We start from the raw sequence: 22,056 nt of genomic DNA, 5'->3' as shown, positions 1-22,056 counted from the left end.
TTCTCATTTCTTTCTGCACATTGATTTTTTTCTCTTTGTGGTAATTGCTTTTAGTAGTTCCACAAAGATATGACATCATTTAAAGGAATGGAGATCAATCTAGTATGTTGAAATCACAAACTACTTCAAAAGAAGTTCATAGTGTAAACAGATGTTAAATATCACAACACTCACTTTTCTAAAACACTTCACACAGCCCACTAGGTTTGCAGGGCGGCTGGGTACAATATTTGGTTATTATGTCTTAGTGCAGTTCTCAACCTTCCTAATGCTGCGACCCTTTAATATAGTTCCTCATGTTGTGGTGACCCCAATCATGAAATCATTTTCGTTGCTACTTCACAACTGTAATTTTGCTACTGTTATGAATCGTAATATCAATATACTCTTAGGTTACCTTTTGAAGGGCATTCAAAAGGGTCACAACCTACAGGTTGAAAACCACTGTCCTAGTGTCTTCTAGCTAAAGTCCTGGCTAAATCTTCAAAAGCTCAAATTCAATCGATATGTCTGAACCTTCTGCTCTTAGATCAGAGATGCTATCTGCACTTGAAAGATTTCAACCAGGAACTTGATGGGTACTCAACCTTTGTGAAGACTCTAATGCAAGAGAAAAACATCCCACAGCATAAAAGCAGTTTCATAGCCAATGATTATCAATGTAGGAGATAGCACAACCTGTCTGCAGCGGACAAGACGGACAAGGTACTTCTAATCAAGAATGTATATCTTAATAAAAATTGTGATATATATTTATTTTGGGAAAATTATTAATCCTCTTTTTCTGCAAATAATATACGATGTGACTAAAAACCACTGTATAGGAAAAGAACTGGAAATATGGGTATAAAAAAGTAGTTCGGCAATAGTTCTTTGTCATTTTCAAAAAGAAAGTTTTAAAAATTCCTTTTCATTTTCTTTAATTCTGTGGTTGCAGGTAGGTATGTGCATGTGAGTGAAGGTACTCGAGTAGGCTAGAGGTATAGAGTCTCCTAGAGCTGCAGTTATGGAAGTTGTAAGCTTCCTGGGGTGGTGCCAGGAACTGAATTTAGGTTCTCTAGAAGAGCATTAAGTTCTTTTAACCTTTGAGCTCTCTCTCCAGGTTCTCAAAAATAAATTTAAAAACACAGAATCACCTTTCCTGCATAGCTTTCATTAGTTTTACTTGAGATCTACCTAGCTTTGATAGTTAACAATAAATCACTACTTAATATGAGATTCATGCTCCTCTTAAATAATTGTCACCATTTTTTGAATTAAGAAATATTGTGAACTTGAAGCAGAATAGTATATGCCTACAGTTTCCAGTACTTGGAAGGCTGAGACCAAAGTGTCATGTGAGGTAGAGGTTCAAGGCCAGACCTGTGTAACTTAGACTCACTAGTGAATAAACAAATAAAGCAAAACACTAAAACTCCAGTGCTGTGAATATTAACTGTATCCATGGGCAAACCCAGATATGCAGGTCTGTCTTAGCCACACAACTCTATTTTTGTCAATGTCATAAGAAAATTCCTCAAGGATACATTGTTTTACCAGTTTTTTGAATATCACTAAAAGGAACAGCTACAAAAAATTTAAGCGTATTCTTAACTTAAACATTAACATATTTTGACTTAAAAATAAGATATTTTAATTAATGATGGGAATTTCCAAGTACATAAAAATTAATTTGGGGCCACAGAAACATATATGTTAGTTGAGAAAGCAGGTAACATTTTAAAACAATATGCTCAAAATGTACATTGAGTCTCTAGAGTAGAGCTAAACAACAGAAATATACCCTGAGAACAAATATGAAATCAAGTAAGCATTGTTAATTTTTCTCTAGTGGTTGTGCACAGAGAAATTGTTTTTATAGTGTCTAAGAAATAATACTAAGCTAGCTTCTGCTAACTTTAAAACAATGTCACCAAACCTGTATCCTCAGGACAGGACTGTTTGAACAAGTCATACTTCCTAGAGCTCAACAAGTTACCAGTAATGAACAACTCAACAGCTCTGGTCTAAGGACAATGAAGGAATGCACCTGAAATGTCTTAACTACATTCTCAAAGTAACCTTAGTCTGTCATATATGAGGTAGATTTTTATATCTCAATATTAAACTATTTGAAGTATAACTAATTTATACTTTAAAACACATTCTTAAGAAGTAATAAAAAAAGAATGTAAAAATGCACATCTAAGAGAGACCATCTGATACACCATTTGCTGTTGTTTGCCTTTTATAAGTATTCAAAGCTTTATGTAATAGACCAAAGCATAAGAAATATCTAAGTAGTCTAAAACTAACAACAATCACCTGGTATTTAGATTTACGTATAACAGTTTAATAAATGCAAGAAGTGAATGTACCTCACCTTAATGAAAGCGGCTCTCAGAGTCTGAGCTGCAGACAAATTTACTCGTTCTAGCTACAATGAGAAGTTTAAAGTTATGATTAGTATAAGTGGTTTTTGGGGAAAAACATTTCTGATGTTCTGTTCTCTATTAATGATAAATCCATCAAACAATAAGCAAAAATGTCTCAATAGTTATAAGTCAGAACTCTTCAAAAAATTAAAATTCTTACTCAACCCTGTAAAAAAATTTTTTTAAAAAAATAAGATGTACATTACCCGAAAGTAAGATTTACGATACAGAATACATGATATAAATATGTGATAAGGAATTCTAAGTGCTAAGAAACAATAAACACATCAACTTGAATTCGTAAAAATAATGAGGACTAAGAATCAACTTACAGCTCTGATTCCCTAGTTATAGTTCTCTTTGTGAATATAAGTAATGATGAAAGGGTAAAGGGAAACATGTATTTGGATTCTGCTCATATTTACTTACGTTTTTAATTACTCTAATTTCTCAGTCAAGGATTAAGCTTTGGCAAAAATTTCTTGCCAATCAGCAAACAGTGCTGACAAAACAAAACAAAACAAAACAAAGCACCCTTAAACTAAAGCCTAGGTCATGTGAACTTCAGTGCTGTTTCTGTCTGTCATCTGCTCCTAAGTAACCGAACATTAACCGTAGGTGCTGCAGGGATAGCAGAGTAGATAACAGCACCCACCCTCCTCTCCACAGGACCCTGTTTCGATTACCAGCACCCATAGGACTCATACCTACCTCTAACTCTAGTTCCAGAGGATTTAATACTTCATTCTGACCTCTGCAGAAACTGCACACATACATAGTACACTTACATACATGCAGCACCCAAAACACTCATATATGTAAAAGTACAATATTTTAAAAGATTAAATATAATGAGTTTAATTTTATATGTGAGGCTAGTAAAGCCAATTTACATTAATAGTGAACAACACAGTTCAAGTAATTACAGTGAATGCTGTTTAAAGGAATAGCACAGTTCATCAGATCTCAGGTATGTATGAAAGTCGGGCTAGACCAATAGGATGAATATTGCCGTACTGACTGCCCATGATATTTGGGTTTACACCCTACTGCCTGCTTTTCATCAGCTAAAGGTCTGAGTCAGATATGTCCCTTCTAGCTCTGGCATTAATAAATGATTGAGTATCAATCACCCTCACTGAAATGCAAGTAAAAGGAGACGAGAACAGCAAGGGAAGAGCTGGTACAGAAGTATCCAAGTTCTAGACTATATTTGAGTATTTCTATCTTACTAAGAAAGTAGCCACAGGAAGGTCAGTTAGACAAGTCTCAGTAGATCAGAAGTCTGTAACCTTCAGCAGAGCTCTGTTACGAGTAATTTTGGAGTATACTGTACACCATATTATCTGCAATGAACTTAATATATTTCCTTATTCATCTGGTTCCCAATACCCAAAAGTAGCCAGGCACACACAAGCCCAGACCTCTTGTTTGCAGAGAAGTAATTTATCATCTCAATGAACTCATCAAAACTTGTCTCAAATATCTAGAGGCACTTTGCTGCACTTAGGCAGCAAAGACTTTTACCTACCCAACAAAAGTACTTCTTTTATGCCTCTCAGTTGTAACGAAGATATAACAAAACTGTATTCACTACATCATCTCTCTCCTGACAGAAGTTCTGAGAACATTCTAACAACAGCAGCCATTTCATTAATCATCAACTAAGTGCTTGCCGAGTGTTTTTCTACAGAATAGTCTCTAATTTTCATACTATACCTTTCATAATTTTACATACAGAAAACTGGCTGATAGAAATTTCCAACTTTGTCCTGAGACAGAGTTCATGCCATCATCTTGGCTCTGTGGCCTATACACAAGCAGCCTTTATCACTTTCCACACTGGAGTTGAATATCTATAAGAATTAATGGACTTCTGAGTTCTACCATGTGCAAGAAGTCAATGTTGAAAAATTATTCAGTCCTTAGTAAGACTTTGAAAAGGTGAAAAGTGGGACTATCATCAGTTTACTTTTAGGAGAAAGTATCTAAACTGATCTTGAAGTGGCCCGGCTTCTTAAAACTATCTTTACAAGTTCTACCACTTAGTTTCTTCAGAGTTGGTAACACGTGGCACAGAATTGCATGTCAGTCTAAAACAGAAGAAAAAACTGCATTTTGTTTCCAATACTTATTACTGAGTAAAATCATGTGAACTGTTGGGTTTATAATTGTTGGCTAGAACCCTGGTCTGTTTCAAAATTATTAGATTACTAGCAATTGATAGCATATACACCACATGGTTCATTCTAAAGAGGGAAGATTAGAGCTACATTTTGCATCACTAGATAAGCAAAAATTGGCATTGCTTTGTCTTAGCCACATTTCATGTCACTACTGAAAGGAAGGGGAAAACTCCAAATGAGAGAAAAGAGTGCTTAAGATATCTTCACTACGAGGCAAAGCAACATTGCCAGCTGAAGGATCCCTAAGGAAGGCAGCATCAGTCTCTCAATTCAGTCCCACAATCAACCAACAGGATCTATAGCTCCTTCTGCTACAACTTTGAGGACAGATCTTGAATACTTACTATTATCAACTGAAATGCCAAATTTATAATTCAGGTTCACTAATAAAATACATTTAGAGTTTAAATGCACTTCTAGTTCTCAGTAGCTCACTTATTGCATCGATCCCTTTAGAGACATCAGTTCATTCCCATATTTTTCAACATCACATGAGTTGTCAAACTCATGATTAGTAGAAAAAAAGAAATCAATTCAGCCTTTGTTCACATTTTCAACAGTCTTGCATACATTCTTGTGAAAGGTTTTTTTCTTAAGGTCCAAAGAATTAGGTTAATTAGTTCTAAATTGCATACAAATCTACTGGCCTCCTCAACATAAGACAAGATTAGGTTTTCCCAGAGTGAAACCATCCTTACACCTCCTCCAAACTTATTGATCCTACTTATTCATCCTACTAAACTGGGCCATATCACAACACTAAAATCTCAAGGTGTATTGTCTAAGAATATGGTGAATCAGATTTAAAAGTTGGCACGTTAGCAGCCACAAAAAGGACAATGCCATAACCTATGCTCTATACAGAAAAAGCTATGCTCCTTTCAGAAAAGTTCCTGTGTTTTTTAAACGCTATGACAAAGCAGGTAAGAAGGGCCACCTAAGCATTGTAAAATCATCTGCTAAAACACTGTTGGCAAGTACGCAAATATTCTTATGGTGACCACATTTTTCTCAAAAATATTGGGTAAGATTTCCATAATTATAGCAACATATACCTAGGATTATTCTAAATACATTACATTGGTTGTTTAATTAAATGAAATATTATTTATTCCAATTTTAGCAATGAAAACCGAGGAAAAAATATGTCTGTTTTGCAGCATAGCATTAACTAAATCATACTCCAAACTGATCATGTCAGAATAAATAAACTTCAGGTAGAATTCTATCTACTAATTGTTGAGGACTTGTGTTTAGTTTGTCTGAATTCTTCCCCTTCCAACAAAGGAGAAATCTGAAAGAAATTAAGCTAGAATAATTCTCAGGCCATATCTGCTTGTTAGAACTACATATCAGAAATAGTCTGTCTTACAGATAATGGAAAACTTGGTTTCTATAATCCTCATGCCAGGCCTGAGGGCAGGTTCTCCTGTAGCTATGTTTCTTAACTGATACTTTGTAAATGGCGAAGAGAGAGAATTTATTTCTTCTAGGAAATATAAGCCATGTTCGTGTGGAGGGACATATTTTAAAACAGAGTACATTTTATGAAGCATTTTGTGCCATGTATTGTGAAATAACATTGTGTACAGTATACTTGGACTCTGAACTCAGTGGCAGCTGGCTGAACAAGAAGTATGCTCTTCTTAAGATATCTTGAATCTGCTTTACTATGTACAATTAGTCCCAGAGTGCCGTAAATAAATAGTCTGTAACCTTGAATATCTACAAACTTCTAACATGAAGCTTATCCCTCTGGATAAATAATATCTAAACTGTAGCTACTATGAATAGAATGTTAAGGAGTGATGAGCAGATATCCTAATGCTCATGATTTACTATGGGGAAGATCTGGAGGGTCACATACATTTTCACCATCCTTAATGTAGAACTATTTTCTGGAACATTAATTTGAGACTATCTTTATTATTATTTATTTTTACTGGTTATTTTATTTACTTATATTTCAAATGTCCTCCTTCGAGGACATTTACACTTTGCAAATCTCCCATCCCATTCTCCATCCCCTTTGCCTCTATTAGGATACTCTTCCACCCATTCACCCATTCCTGCCCCACCACTCTAGCATCCCTGTACTCTGGGGCATCAAGGACCTCCCCTCCCTCTCCTCTCACTGATGCCAGATAAGGCCATCCTCTGCTACATATGTAGCTGGAGCCATGGATCTCTCCATGTATACTCTTTGTTTGGTGGTTTAGTCTCTGGGAGGTCTGGTTAGTTGATACTGGTTCTTGCTGTTGGGTTGCAATCCCTGTCAGCTCCTATTGTCCTTTCCCTAGCTCTTCCATTGGGGTCCCTGGGCTCAGTCTGATAGTTGACTGTGAGTATTTACATCTCTATTAGTAAGGTGCTGGCAGAGCCTGTCAGGTGACAGCCATTTGGGGCTCCTGTCAGCAAGTGCTTCTTGGCATCAGCAATAGTGTTGGGATTTGGTGTCTGCTGATGGTGGCACGGTCTCTGATTGGCCTTTCATTCAGTCTCTGATCCATTTTTTTGTCCATGCATTTCCTTTAGACAGGAACAATTCTGGGTTAAAATTTTTGAGATGGGTGGGTAGCTCCATCCATCTGGGGGCTGTGCCTATCTATTGGCGGTGGCCTCTATAGATTCTATCTCCCCTTCCTGGGTATTTTGGCTAATGTCATCCCCATTGGGTCCTGGGAGCCTTTCTCTTCCCTGGCACCTGGGGCTTTCTAGCTAGGTTCCCAGTTCCCCACCACTCACTGGTACATATTTCTATCAATTTCCTGACCCTCTGATATTTTTTCCTGTCCCTTCCATACCTGATCTTGCCCCCCCCCCTTTCCCTCCCCTTCCTCTCTCCTTCTCAGGTCCTTCCCTCTGTCTACCTTCTGTGATTATTTTGTTTCCCCTTCTAAATAAAACTGAAGTATCCACACTTTTGTCTTCCTTCTTCTTAAGCTTCATATGATCTGTGGGTTGTATCATGGATATTCTGAGCTTTTGGGCTAATATCCACTCATCAGTGATGAGTTCTTTTGTGTCTGGGTTACCTCACTCAGGATATTTTCTAGTTCCATCCATTTGCCTAAGAATTTCATGAAGTCATTGTTTTTAATAGCTGAGTAGTACTCCATTGTGTAAATGCACCACATTTTCTGTATCCATTCTTCCTTCGAAGGACATCTGGGTTGTTTCCAGCTTCTGGCTATGTATTATAAATAAGGCTGCTATAAGCATAGTGGAGCATGTGTCCTTGTTATATGTTGGATCGTCTTTTGGGTATATGACCAGTAGTGGTTTGGCTGGGTCTTCAGGAAGAAGCTTAGCAATTTTATGAGGCCCGATTTATCAATTGTTGATCTTAGAGCCTAAGCCATTGGTATTCTGTTCAGGAAACTCCCCCCCCCCCCCATGCTGAAGTGTTCTAGGCTCTTTCCCACTTTCTCTTCTATTAGATTCAATGTATCTGGTTTTCTGTGGAGGTTCTTGATCCACTTGGACTTGAGCTTTGTACAAATAGATAAGAATGGATCAATTTGCATTCTTCTACATGCTGACCACCACTTGAACCAGCACCATTTGTTGAATATGCTGTCATTTTCCACTGGATGGTTTTGGCTTCTTTGTCAATGAAAAGGTGGCCATACGTGTGTGGAATTATCTCTGGGTCTTCAATTCTATTCCACTGATCTATCTATCTTCTCTATACTAATATCATGTAGTTTTTATCAGGGATGGTGATTCCCCCAGAAGTTCTTTTATTATTGAGAATAGTTTAGGTATCCTAGATGTTCTGTTATTCCAAATCAATTTGAGAATTGCTTTTTCTATCTCTGTCAAAATTCAGTTGGAATTTTAATGGGGATTGGAATGAATCTGTAGATTGCTTTTGGTAAGATGGCCATTTTTACTATATTAATCCTGCCAATCCATGAGCATAGGAGATTTTTCAATCTTCTGAGGTGTTCTTTAATTTCTTTCTTCAGAGACTTGAAGTTCTTGTTATATAGATATATGACTTGCTTGGTTAGATATTTTATATTATTTATGACTATTGTGAAGGTTTCGCTTCCCTAATTTCTTTCTCAGTTTTTTTGGGTGGAGGATTTGAGTTAATTTTATATCCAGTCACTTTGCTGAAGTTGTTTATCAGCTGTAGGAGTTCCCTGGTGGAATTTTTTGGGGTCGCTTAAATATACTACATTATCATGTGCAAATAGTGATACCCTTCCCTTCCTACTTTCCGATTTGTATCCCTTTGACCATCTTTTGTTGTGTAATTGCTCTAGTTAGAACTTTGAGTACTATATTCAATAAATAGAATGAGAGTGGGTAGTCTTGCCTTGTCCCTGATTGACTACTTTTATCCAAATCTGTACAGTATAGATTAATAAAGATAAATTATAATTTTCTCACTAGTACCCATAAGGAAAATTCTTAGTTGAACTATAGTTAACTATGAATTTAATTCATTATTTAATTATAGTTAACTTTAATTTAATTACATTAGCATACCAAAATGCTAAAAGATAATGTGAATATTTTTTTAACAGGCATATTGCTAAAATAGCAGTCAATATATCATCTTTAACCTAAAACTTTATACATGAAGGGCCAACACTTCTATTGTATTCCTCCATCCAATTCTAGATGTCATCTATTAAGAGGGAATTTAAGTATCATTGCCATTTCTAAAATAAGAGTTTAGAGCATGTTTTTGAATACTATCTTGTATTCAAAAGTACGTTTTAAAAAAGTACCCTACAAGATTAGGCCAGCAAACTGACCCCTAGATAGACCTCACTAATGTGCTGTAGCAATGTCCCATTTGCCAGTCAGCCCCTTCGTTTTCAAACCTTACTCTTAAAAATTAGCTCCTAGATAATGCTGAGTCACATGTCTATGCCCATGAAGCCACATGTGTGTTCAGATCTAACTGGGAAAGGAGCACCATCTTTACTTATGTAAAGATTTATCAGCCTATTCACAGCCTCTTCTTTTTTTGGAAGTAAATTTCTCTTACGTATGAGTAAAATAAGTAATTTTCCTCAATGAGAAAATTTTCATCAAAATTAATCCCAATATTTCATTTAATACAAACCCCTTATTTTCACAGCAAAGTCTAGATGCAAATAGTGATCCTTCATACACAGAAATAAGTTGGCCTGTGTTGCTAGCCTTCGCTCATTTCTCTTTACTAACTGGAAGATAAAACTAATGCTGTATAAATGAATTTGCCTCTTCTCAAATCAAGACTCAACCTAGCAGACTAATCTGAAATTTCTCCCCAACCCAACACTCTGTGTAGTGATACTAAGCTGGATGCACGGACCTAAAAAACAGAGTACCCGTGGGCGAAATTATGAAAATGATTTATGGACTACGTAAGAAGTTCAAATTCTAACTACTGCAAACTCAAGTTACTCATCTAAGGGATGTCTTCTTTTCTCACTCCTGGCACAAAGTTAATTACATATCTTTAAATAGCTCTGTTCCTAGTGGATTCTTGAGAACAGGTCCATTGCTTGTTTTCTCTTAAACTCATGGCCTAGCTGAGTACTAAGCAAATAAACACTTGGTATTTACCACAAGGAAGTCCTTCCTTCTAATAATAGCTACTTGAAATGAAGTATCACAACAAGGTGGATCTAATCATCAGCTTGTTGAGAGCTGCCCCAGAGGAGACGACCACAGGGACAAGTTTTACAAGAGAGGCTTTCTCCTCGGTAAGAGAACATTCCTGAATTTTCTAACCTCTTGTGCAGTTAGGTTTGGTCATAAGTTTAAGTTCTTAAAAATAGTGCACATGGATGTCCTGTGTAGGGCTTTTTTTTTTTTTTTTTTTGGTAAAGGGGTAAAGGTTACATTAAGTAATTAGACTCCGTTGAAAACAAGACTCCACAACTTACTTCATTTTTTTTTTCCTTCTGGACATGATGAAACAAGATTTCACACCTTATTGCATTTTTCATCCTTTAGTACATGATGGAATTTGGTTGTAGTTGTACATACTAAATAGACTGTGACATGTTAAAACAAAAGATGAATTTCTGATGATACTAACTCATAATATTACTAGCCTTAAATCCCCTGCCTCCAGAATCTTTTATGTAATGGAGACAAAAACTTTTACTTATACTACCATTTTGAATTCTCCCACAAGGACTCTGAACCTGTCAGTATTTTGTAGTGTTTATAACTCTAATATATGCATGGTATATCAAAAAGGATAAAGAAATCATTCTCTACTGACTCCAAGTTTAGGCTCGTAAGATATCAAGTGCATCAACCCCAATAATGTGAGGGAAAATGGATTTGAGTCTAAAAATAACACTCTAAAAATGCACTGGCATTTTTGTTGCAGCTTCCAGCTATCTTAGAAACAATAAGATTGGTCATTTAAAAAAAAATTGTCACGTAGCAATAAATAAATAATTACTTTTTTTTTCTTTTTCTTTTTTTTAGGTAAAACCAATGAATGACTTTAGAGACAGAACACAAACTGTAAATGTTAGTCTTCTTTCTGTTAGTAAAATTATTTCACTATTCAAGGTTTCCATTCATGACTACAGGGAAGGAATTAATTAACTAAGGGACTTACAGATCTAAAATTTTCTTCAGATATTAGTATATTAATTTAAACCAGAAATATAACTGTGCGATGTTCAAGACAATTCCTTCAATAAAAAAGCTTCCATGACTTCTTTAGACACAATGCAACAGCATCCCAGAAATCCATTTTTAAACAGGACTTTGTCACTATGACCTTTGTGCCTGCCATTCTACCTATCATGTACTTGTTTCTACTCTCATTTGTCCTTTTGGACTTCTACATATCTCGTTTAGTGAGGCCTTTTCTGAACCCTAAAATAGAGACCATCTACCGCTTTCTCTCTCTTTTTTTCTTGCTTGATAGTACTTACTAGAAATGTTGGACTTAGAAACTTATAGGTACCATCTATCTCTTCCACTAAGACTAACACATCTATTTACTTTTATTTCTTCAACTCCATGGATGGATTAGACCCAAAAGCCAACACAGGGGTTTCAGTTCATATATATGTCTGCCATGTGGAAGAACAGTGGCAGACAATAAGGAATTGCAGCAATCTTAAATGTACACTCACCTCATTAAACACAGGATACATGACTGCATAGAGAGGCATAGAAACCATGGAAGTGGTCTCAGCTTCATTCTTCATCTCTTCCATTGTCATCCTCATTCAAAAGCCAACTACAGTAGAAAAAGCAATGCTAAAATGCAGAGGAATCTTCATTCACTGCCGAATTTCTTCCCTTTTGTATGTGTATGTGATAAAGACTGGTACACAAAGAAGAACAGCAATCTGGTGGAAGGGAAAGGAGAAAAAGTAACTTACACTAAAGGGAAACCACAAATTCTAGAAACTTTCTTATCAAAATTAGAGAATTGCTAGCTATTATACCTAGAAGCTAATTTGATACCACACTTTCCATTTGAAAACAACCCTAGTCAGGGAGATTATTTTCCTCCTCTGTTAGACCAAAGAAAAACCTCATTTTAACCCAGCTAATAAGTCCTATTTCCAAGGCAGTGTATCCAAAACCTACTTCACGTGGATGCAGTGAGTTTTCCATAAAACACCATGAAAAAGTATGTACTCACTTGCATGATGTACAATTATGAAATCTACCAACAAGAGCCATGGTTATATTCATGAGTAACTCATATGTAAAATAATATTAATGGAATATGGACAGCTAAATTAAAAGGGTAAAACAAAGAATTAAGTGTTGCATTGTACTACTGCACATGCCAGCAAGATTTTGCTGACAGGTCCCTGATATAGCTGTCTCTTGTGAGGCTATGCCAGTGCCTGGCAAATACGTAAGTGGCTCACAGTCATCTACTGGATGGAACACATGGCTCCCAATGGAGGAGCTAGAGAAAGTACCCAAGGAGCTGAAGAGGTCTGTAACCCTATAGGAGGAACAGCAATATGAACTAACCAGTACCCCAGAGCTCATGTCTCTAGCTGCATATGTAGCAGAAGATGGCTTAGTCGGCCATCATTGGGAGGAAAGGCCCTTGGTCTTGTGAAGATTATATGCCCCAGTATAGGAGAATGCCAGGGCCAGGAAGCTGGGGTGGGTGGGTTGGGGAGCAGGGTGGAGGGAGGGTATAGGGGACTTTCAGGATAGCATTTGAAATGTAAATGAAGAAAATATCTAATAAAAAAAAATTTTTTAAAAGTATTGCCTTGTTTTGTAAAACTTTTTTGGCTACTTTTCCACTGGTTTTTAGCACCTGAAAATAACAACAAAACAGCAGCACCAGAGATTTGAGGCAAATCTTAACATTGATAAAATAATAGGAAATGCAATTTGTATGGAAATAGCATACATTGTACTCTTTCTTTGAACGTAGTTAGGAATTAAAAATCAAGAATTCAACAATACACTCCAGTACTTGAAAGTGAGTTAAGGAGATGCTAAGTATAATAAGGCCTGTGGAAAACAATAAAAAGTTTTAAAAAGGAATGTATACTTAAAGAAGGCTGAACAATAAATTTAATCGTAAACTGCTAGTAATTACAAATGTATTTAAGAAAAAGCTTTTAACTCTGAACAATTCTTACTGAAGAAAGGATTTCTGCATTATAAAACATTTTTCATATAGTAGCTACCATTTCAATTTTACAAATACAGAAGGTCTGAAAGAATTCGTGCAGAGGCCCAAGATTTGATTTCAGATGCAGACTCCAGGCCTAATATTTACACAGCACATACCTCTTGAATAGAAAACTAAGGAACACCCTTTCTATCCCCACCTACTCAAGGAGCCCACGAGCTTCACGTTCCCTGGACAAATGAACATTTAGTAGCTATAGAAACAAGATGTCCAACAGTCATTTAGCAGGTATCTATACAAGATTGTTTTGAAGAAGTAAACTTCACTTGAAGAACTATATTGTGAGAACCACACAGAGCTAGAGGGCTGCTTCAAAAGCTCCACCTCCCTGTCAAGGCTGACTGCTCAGTGTTCTAGTGCACCCTTCTGATTGACAGCGGCTCAGTATCTGCCAACAGCTGAGTCCTGGTTTGGGTGATTTTTAAAAATAGAAAAGAAAGAAAAATCCTTCCTTTTTCTGAGCTAAATTTTGCTCCCCACCTTTACAGAGGACCACCAAAACCAATCCTTAAACTTTATAATACAAAGCAAGAGAAAACCACTAACATAACATTCTATGGTAGAATTACAAATATTGCTTTGTCAATAAAAGCACTTTATTGTTTTCCTGTTCCAATGTAAGTATTTAATATGCTTCTAGGTGATCTACTTTTATGCTGGCACACACTTCTAATCCCAGAACTAAGGAAAGAAAGGCAAGTTTGCCAGTTAGAGGGCCATCTGTGCTACAAAGCTAGTATTACTTAGTTGCAACCCTGTCCCAAAAAAAACAAAAACAAAACCAAAAAACAAACAAAAAGCCCAACAACAACTATACAAAGCAAACTTGAAACCAAGAAGGCTGATAAGCAATAATAGTGAAAATGCAAACTACAGAATTTGGGCAAAGATTAGACTAAATAGTAAGAATCCATGATCCAACAGCAAAATAGGACCAGAGACAGAACTTGAAGACCAATTGAATTTAGTAACAGAGAGGATCATTGTTAAATACAACCTAGCTTAGTCAGGAAAGTACTTGCCACCATGTACTTGACTTCAATTCCCACCACCAATATAAAAGGTAGACATGAGGGTCAAAGTACATGTACATGTGTGATTCTAGAGAGGGGAAAATGCAGACTGCCAGTTCCCTGAGGTTCACTGGCCAGCCCAGTCTATCCTAGCCCAGTTAGTAACCAAACTCCACCACCTACCAAGAGACACTGTTTAAAAAGCACTGTGGATGGATGCTCCAGAAGAAAAACATCCAAACCTGACCTCAGGACAGACAGACACACACACACACACACACACACACACACAACATTAATGTTGATACAGTATGAACGTATCAGGAATGGTTTATGTTTTTCTGTTTATTGTGCTGCTTCAGAGGAAACTCTTCAGTTCAAGGTGAGCTTTGTAGGTGCATTGCTCTACATCCACAGAATAAATAAATAACAAGAACAACAATAACTGCCGAGGGCTGTAAATGTTAAGATAGTTTTCAAATGATAATCTTAACTTTTTGTTTAGAAATAAGCAAATGTTATGCAGTAAGATACCAATACAAATGGAACCGTCTCATAAATGTTCCCCTTATTTCCCTGAATAATCAAAATAGTACCATTGATTCTGATGTAAGAAAAACTAGCTTGAAATATGAAATATGAGTTTAAAATAATTACCACTTGTTTATAATGAATAGGCATAAAATAGATTGTGGGCCACTTCTACTATCAAATTCAGTCTTTAGGGTTCCTGCCCTACATGACCAACTCCAGTCTTTTCATGTAAAAAGCTACAGTATCTCAGAGTTTCCTGAAACTGGCTCACTTTACTCCATCTGGGACCTAAGGGATAACTAGAGTCACTAGTATTAACAATGAACAAAGGGAAAAGACAGCACAAATTCTTGGAACTGGACTAAATGTGGTTCTTTGGTGAAAAGGGATTCCTAAGTAACTTCTACATTTTCATTATTTAGTAAAATCCAAACCAAACCAGACCAAACAAACAAACAAACAAAATACATTTTACTCTAGCATGGTACAGAGTCCATGTGTTATGTTCCAATTCATGTGCATTTCTTTTCCCCATAATAAAGAATGTAAGTAGACATTTTTTTTAAGTTCAGCCTTGCTAATAATTTTTTAAGTACCAAGCTTAGTAAAATAAAAGCAAACATAATACTTAATCCAATTACATTGTATTCTTAGTCCTATTTACCAGTTTCTAACTTTCATTTTAGTTATCCCAAGTTCTTCCTATTACATTAAGATAGTAACCCTATAAATTCTTCTGCTTATTTCTCATAAAATAAAAGCAAAAAACAAAAAAATGCAAGCAAAACCAAAATTTCAATAGTTATTTACACAAAAGAAAAATTAAATACTAAATGGTAAACCACTAGAATGTTTGCTGAGAATCTGAGGATACACTCTGTGTATATTTTATTTCATTTCCTTAAGACAGGTCTCATTAAGTACCCTTGGTTGTCCTGGGACTCACTATGTACACCAGTCTTATCACTAGCTCACAGAGATTTGCCTACCTATGCCTCTTGAGGGTAAGGTAAGCACCTCTATATCCAGAAACATTTCATGCTTAACAAGATTCTCCAAGCACAAGAATTTCCAACACTGTCTAATTTTGCTTTACATTCAAAGAAAAAGGGGGCCAATATACTTTTAGCAGGCAGTAAATCTTTCTCTTTGAGGTGGGAGATCTGAACCATCACTAACTATTTCAGAGCTTATTAGCAACATTGATTCCTAAGACTACTCATTCAAAATCCAGGTACATATTCTTAACAGATAACTCAGATGAGTCTCATGAAGACGGGAGCATATGAATCACTGCTATGATGAAAGAGAGAAAGGGGGGGGGGGGGGAGGGAGGAGAAGGAGGGGGAGGAGGAGGAGGAAGAAGAAGAAGAAGAAGAAAGAGAAGATCAAAAAGAAGAAGAGGAGGAGGAGGAGGAGAGAAGAGAAGATCCAGCCGCTTATGGCCAGGATACAGGCAAAATGATGTCAGATGAAGTATTTGGAAAGAGTGTGTAGCATGCTTTATGGAGTTCTAGTTATCACATTTTTCCCATCAGAAACAGACAGGAGGTGATACTATATCCTTTCTAAGTTCTTAGTATTCTACAATTCTAACATTTCCATTACGATATCTACTACAGGTTCAGAAAATAAAAACCCTCAACAGATCATGAAAATTATTTACAACTCTAGCATAGAGGTTTTCCCCAAGAGCTGCTTGTCTGAAAGTTTTGAATGGCCATTTTGTTTTCTCTTCATAATTATCAAGGATCTCACTAGTTACACCTATAGAAAAACTTGCTCCCTAGCCTCATACCCAAAACTGTCCAGACCACAATACAGCCATTTCATAAGGGAGAATGCTCTAATTTGTTCCAAGATCCTTACACCTTTTAGGGTTTATCAAAATGATACAGCCACTAAAGAGCTAAAATTTCCTAAAAGGTTTGAGAAAAAGGGAAGACTTGAGGAATACTGTAAGCAGGAAATTCTTCTTAGATAAAAAAACAAGCTTCAAATCTTCAAAATATACTCATATTACCAAGCTTATGGAATGCTGCATTTAGAAACAAGCAAGTACCTTGCTAGTAGCAAGGAATATATAGCCCCTTGGTCCTACACTGTAATGTGTGTTTATGTATGTGCATACATATATCCTTAATAAGATCAAATAGTTTGCATAGAAAGCTATGGGAGAAAGTGAAATAAAGTCTGCAACATGGGCCTCAATTCTGTTATATGTTAAATCATGTTGTGTGTGAACAAGTCATCTCACCTCTATCAATTAGATTCTTCTTTAAGTTAGATAAGTAGGCACTATAAAGAGAGTGAGTTAAAAATAAGGTAGTTTATAAACAAAACTCTAACAGTTCTGTATTAAGCATTGAACTTTAGATATCTTTTCCAGAAAACCAGGCATGTCATAATGGCATCTCATTTCACTGGAAAGTCCAGTCTATTTAATCAAAATCTGAAGAGCATTCCTGGGTTGAACCACATTTACTGACACTGGTGTGCCAAATAACCCATTTTCTCTTTGCAAATTGAGTCTCTCAAATACAGTGTTATAGTAAAACAAAGCTACCATGGAGAATTAGTACCCAGACATGGAGTTGTTGACGATAACTACTTATGAGACAATGTGGAGGACTCTTTGGGATTTGGGGATGGGTTTTGCAAGAAGAGCTTGGGAAAATTCAGAAGCAGGTGTTACATAAAGTGGAAGAATGTAAGTAATGTAAAGTAAGGGATGATTATGTCACCCCTGAAAACAAGGACGCACACAAGGAAGTCAGGCTGAGGGTCACAATGGAAATGAAGACTATACTGGCAATTGTCACAGAATTGGGGGATGGCAGGCAATTCATTTGTCTATTCTCTGGTACTTTGAGGAGAACCAAGTTTTAAGTATGAATGGGCAAGCTTATCTGGAAAGAAAAAAAATCTCAGGGCAGCAGTGCAAGTTCAAAAGTGATGTAATAATATAATAGATATTACCAGATGGGAAAACTTTAGAATGACAATCATAAGCAAAAGGAACAGAATGAAAACTTGAAAATTTTCTAGCCTAGCCCCTCAAAAGGAGCATGTGTAAACATGCCAGAGGGTGTTAGCTAGGATAGCAGGAATTTACTCAAAAAAAAAAAAAAAAAAGAAAGAAAAAGAAAAAAAAGTGATAGTTTGTACCAGGAGAATAGAATGATGTCTCAGGGTACCTTGTAAATCTGCAAAACCACTACACCCATCAAGGGCTCAAAGGCTTAGAACAGCAAACATTTTAGGCAATGCAGATCAAATCTTGAGAGAAGAGAATCCTGCCATCCCTTGACTGTCCAAGGTAGGGAATGGTTTTCCTAAGATTCATTTCCGATTTTAGTCAGGCAGAAACACAAAGGCAGCTTCCCTGTTTCCAGCAGGTATAGCCTGGGCTGGTGGCAGACCTTGCAATCTTCCATCTGATGCTGATTTTTCAGGAATGCAGAGTGAAGGTGTAAGTCACATAGGTTTTCACTCACATTTCAGAAGATGCCTGGTAGGACAGCTAGTACACAGTAGGGTTGGAAGTTCACTCCAAATGAACAAAATGTGAAGCTGTAGGACTGAAACTGAAGTTTACAATGGAGAGCATGGTAAGGAAGAACTGACTGCAGGGCTCATCAGGTAAAACTAAAGGAAGCATGAAAGTCATTCCAAGAAAGTAGCCATGTGGGCAGTAACTTACAAGGAGTTAAGAGTAGAACTGCCCAAACCCTCAGAAGCTTGTATTCTGCCAGGGTGCCCTAAACACAGATGTAAAGCTTTAGAATTTGGTGTCTACCTTGCTAAGTTTCCCAGGTGCTTAGGGCTGATCACTCCTTTCAGACTCCTAATTTCTCCTCTTTGGAACAGAAGTGGGTACCTTTTCCTTGCTCCACTACTTTTATGTGAGGAGCCGCCCTCACATTCGCCATTATAAGATGGCGCTGACACCCATATTCTAAGTAGTAAACAAGCAAGCTGCGCATGTGCCGGGGTAGCTTTCCACACCATGTGCTCTGCCTTCCCCGTGACGACAACTCCGGTCGATGGGCTGCAGCCAATCAGGGAGCGACACATCCGAGGCAGAGGACAATCCTCCATAAAAGGGATGGGGCTCCGCCATTTTCCTCTCTTCTCCACTGGCTCCTGAAGAAGTGAGCAATAAAGCTTTTGCTGCAGAAGATTCCGGTTGTCCTGAGCGTGTTCTTGCCGGTGGGGACAAAAGCTCAGGATACTTTTAGAATGGCTTTCTTTTGGATTTTTACAGGGGTTTGAAGCTAAGTTATATTGAATCACTCAGGACTTTGTACTTGAACTGTAGAGAAACATAAGAACAGCTAAGGCTCTGCAACCCTTAGAAACTCACTAAATGCATTTTACATCATGACATAGAGATAAACCTTGAAGGATAGAAGCTAAATCCTGTCATTTGGAACTTCTCTGTGTTCCAGACCCTCATATGTTGAAGGTTTTGTTTCCAAAGAAGTTATCTTAGGAGTAGGTAGAAACTTTAATAAGTAGAACTGGTCCCAAAACCTTTGATGAAAGGTATTATAGCCTTCAATATTTTAAAATCTTAAGCCTTTTCCTTTTGTGGTGAGTGATTTTATTTCTACCCTGATGGGTTCTACTTCCAAAGCACTGGGGTCAAGTGACCATGGACTACAGCCAAGTTGTTTTTCTCAGGTATTTTGCTATAGAAAAGGAAAGTTATCAGATATCCAAATAAATACTGTCTGCAGGACAACAGTGCCAGGAGTTCCGCAGATATTCTTGGGAACATTCTGAGCATCGACACTCAAGAACAATGGTTATCTCTATAAATGCTAACAGCAACCAACTTCTAGGTTTGCTGTGAAAATACAGTTTATTATTACTGATAGGACAGCATATGGGGCATAGTAATTAATATTGACTATTATGGTCAAGTGGAGAAATGTGCATCCAATTTGGGCTGAAGTTGGGCAGCCTCCACAGCCAACTCTCCAGGGTATCAAGGACCCTGAGAAATGGAAAGCTGGTAAAAATAATGGTTTGAAACCTATTTAGGAGAGCAGAACTTCCTTTTCCAAATAAAACCTCCCTACCTCTCTCTCCCTGTGTGTGTGTGTGTGTGTTTGAGAGAGAGAGGGACAGAGACAGTGTGTGTGAGAAATAAAATATTAAACTATTCTTTCCTTTAATAAATTAAGCATTTAAAACCTGTAGTCCTTCTCTCTCACAAAAGCCCTGACACAACTAGATCTCTTCTTGAACAGTCACTAACATAGCATTATAAACAAAACATAAATGAGCAGCCTAATAGGTTAAGAAAACATAGGATATTCAGACACAAACTTTTCTGTAACTCAATACCAGATTTCAATCTCTAGGTAGTATCTCTCCTTGCTATAGATGTAATGCACTTAAGAAAGTTAACTGCTAGGACCCAAGGGGCTAAAGGGGTTTGCAACCCCATTGGAGGAACAAAATATGAACCAACCAGTACCCCCAGAGCTCCCAGGGACTAAACCAACAACCAAGAGTACACATGGTGGGACATGGCTCCAGCTGCATATGTAGCAGAGGATGGCCTTGTTGATCATCAACGGGAGGAGAGGCCTTTGGTACTGTGAAGGTTCTATGCCCCAATGTAGGGCCAGGGCCAGGAAGCAGGAGTGGCTGGGCTGGTGAGCAGGGAAAGAGGGGAGGAAATGGGGGTTTTCAGAGTGGAAACCAGGAAAAGGGAATAACATTTGAAATGTAAATAAAGAAAATATCTAATAAAAAAAAAGTTTGTATGAAAAAAAAATAAAGTTAACTGCTAAAATGCTGAGACTTGAAATTGAAAACTTGCCATTATAGATATCAAGTCCAGTCATTAACTTTCACAATTCTGAAACAGAATGGTAGCTGATGTGTGAGCCAAATATAGTGCTTCCAAGGCTTACTGTATTTAGTGTTTACAAACTGAAATGCTATGTTAACCTGCCTCAGCCTTTGTGCCGTCTCATTGTGAACACAGGCAAGAGCTGCTGTGACCTCCTATAAAACTGTTAGAAGACCCAAGAAGGCAGGAACGTAGGTAGATTTGACTTTGTGGGTTTTTAATTTGGTACATCTGACTCACCTTAGAGACAATTACTATGTCAAATGTATACATATTTTGGGGAAATTACAAATCTATGAAGTGACAGGAAGTATTTTTTCTACAATATATAGGAGATAAACCCTTATATTTGGTAGAAAGATGTAGTTTTATTTTTATTTTTTTGCACAGCTGGGTTATATGGTTTAAATTATTTGATAACTTTCCAAATTCATTTGAGAATGAATGAATGCTGATTGAAATTTTCACCTTACAGGGTTGTTAGGAGTACTAAGTATATTTAAAATACTTAATGAAGTAGCCGACCTTCAATAAGCATCTAATTCACACGGTTAGAGCTATTTCAGCAGAGCTCTGTGAGCCTGGCGTGGCTTGAGGTTGAAAGGAGGGTGAGTCAAATCAGAGGAGAGTACAAACTCTGACTTGCAGGACATGTTGAATTAGTGTCTCCTTCAATTCTGCCACCTGCAGAAGCCTTTCTTGCCTCATCTTCATTCTGTCTATACATAGCACAGCAAGGATCGAATGCTGATTATCACAATGTCATAGTAGTCACACACACCATTTTCAAAACTTTCTTGCCAAAAGAAAGGCCAAAGTTACTTTGGCCATCAAAATTCATGTTATTTACAGGTAATTACTCTCAGTTTGGAGATACAAAGAGTTTGGTCATCAAATGAACTTTAAGACTATTTAAAGCAAATCATTAAAAGTATTATTTTCAGGGCTGAACAGATAGCTCACTGTTTAAGAGCACTGGCTGCTCTTCTGAAGAACATGGGTTCAATTCAACCTACACGGTGGCTAACAAACAATGACTTCTTCTGGCCTCTCTGGGCACTGAAAACACACGGCACAGATATACACAGGGAAAATACCCATGTACATAAACGAAAATAAATAAAATTTACACAACCTACATTTATTTTCTTAATAAACACTGGTCAGCTTAATAAAGGAAGCTGTGTCCTATAAGCAGGTTGGGTAGCACTAGAAAATCAAGACATAATCAAAGACTGAGTAACAATATAGAAAAGGTAAAACTCTAGAGTGATCCGAAGCTGACACACAGAACTCGGTATCAGCTGGTAATGGGAAATGGGAATAAGGAAAAATAGCAAATAGCTTCTACAGTATTTGAAAAAAAAAATCCCTGGTTTAGGGA

At 37.1% G+C, this 22,056-nt stretch overlaps 1 protein-coding gene across 1 annotated transcript in view; it reads right to left on the bottom strand.

Annotated features, from left to right (window-relative positions):
• Pdcd10 (programmed cell death 10) overlaps window positions 1-22,056 on the bottom strand; it is a 43,400-nt gene that overhangs the window by 14,302 nt on the left and 7,042 nt on the right. The window contains exons 2-3 of the mRNA XM_021157692.3: window positions 11,713-11,931; window positions 2,363-2,416 (exon numbers count right to left, since the gene is read on the bottom strand). Of these exons, the coding sequence (XP_021013351.1) occupies window positions 2,363-2,416; window positions 11,713-11,808 (150 nt within the window). The 5' untranslated portion in view covers window positions 11,809-11,931. The remainder of the gene's footprint in view (window positions 1-2,362; window positions 2,417-11,712; window positions 11,932-22,056) is intronic.

Source organism: Mus caroli, unplaced genomic scaffold, assembly GCF_978045245.1.
Source record: "Mus caroli unplaced genomic scaffold, Mus_caroli_1 scaffold_3, whole genome shotgun sequence".
Taxonomy (NCBI): Eukaryota; Metazoa; Chordata; class Mammalia; order Rodentia; family Muridae; genus Mus; species Mus caroli.
Note: the sequence above shows the minus strand (reverse complement) of the source record. Positions and strands in the feature narration are given on the sequence as shown.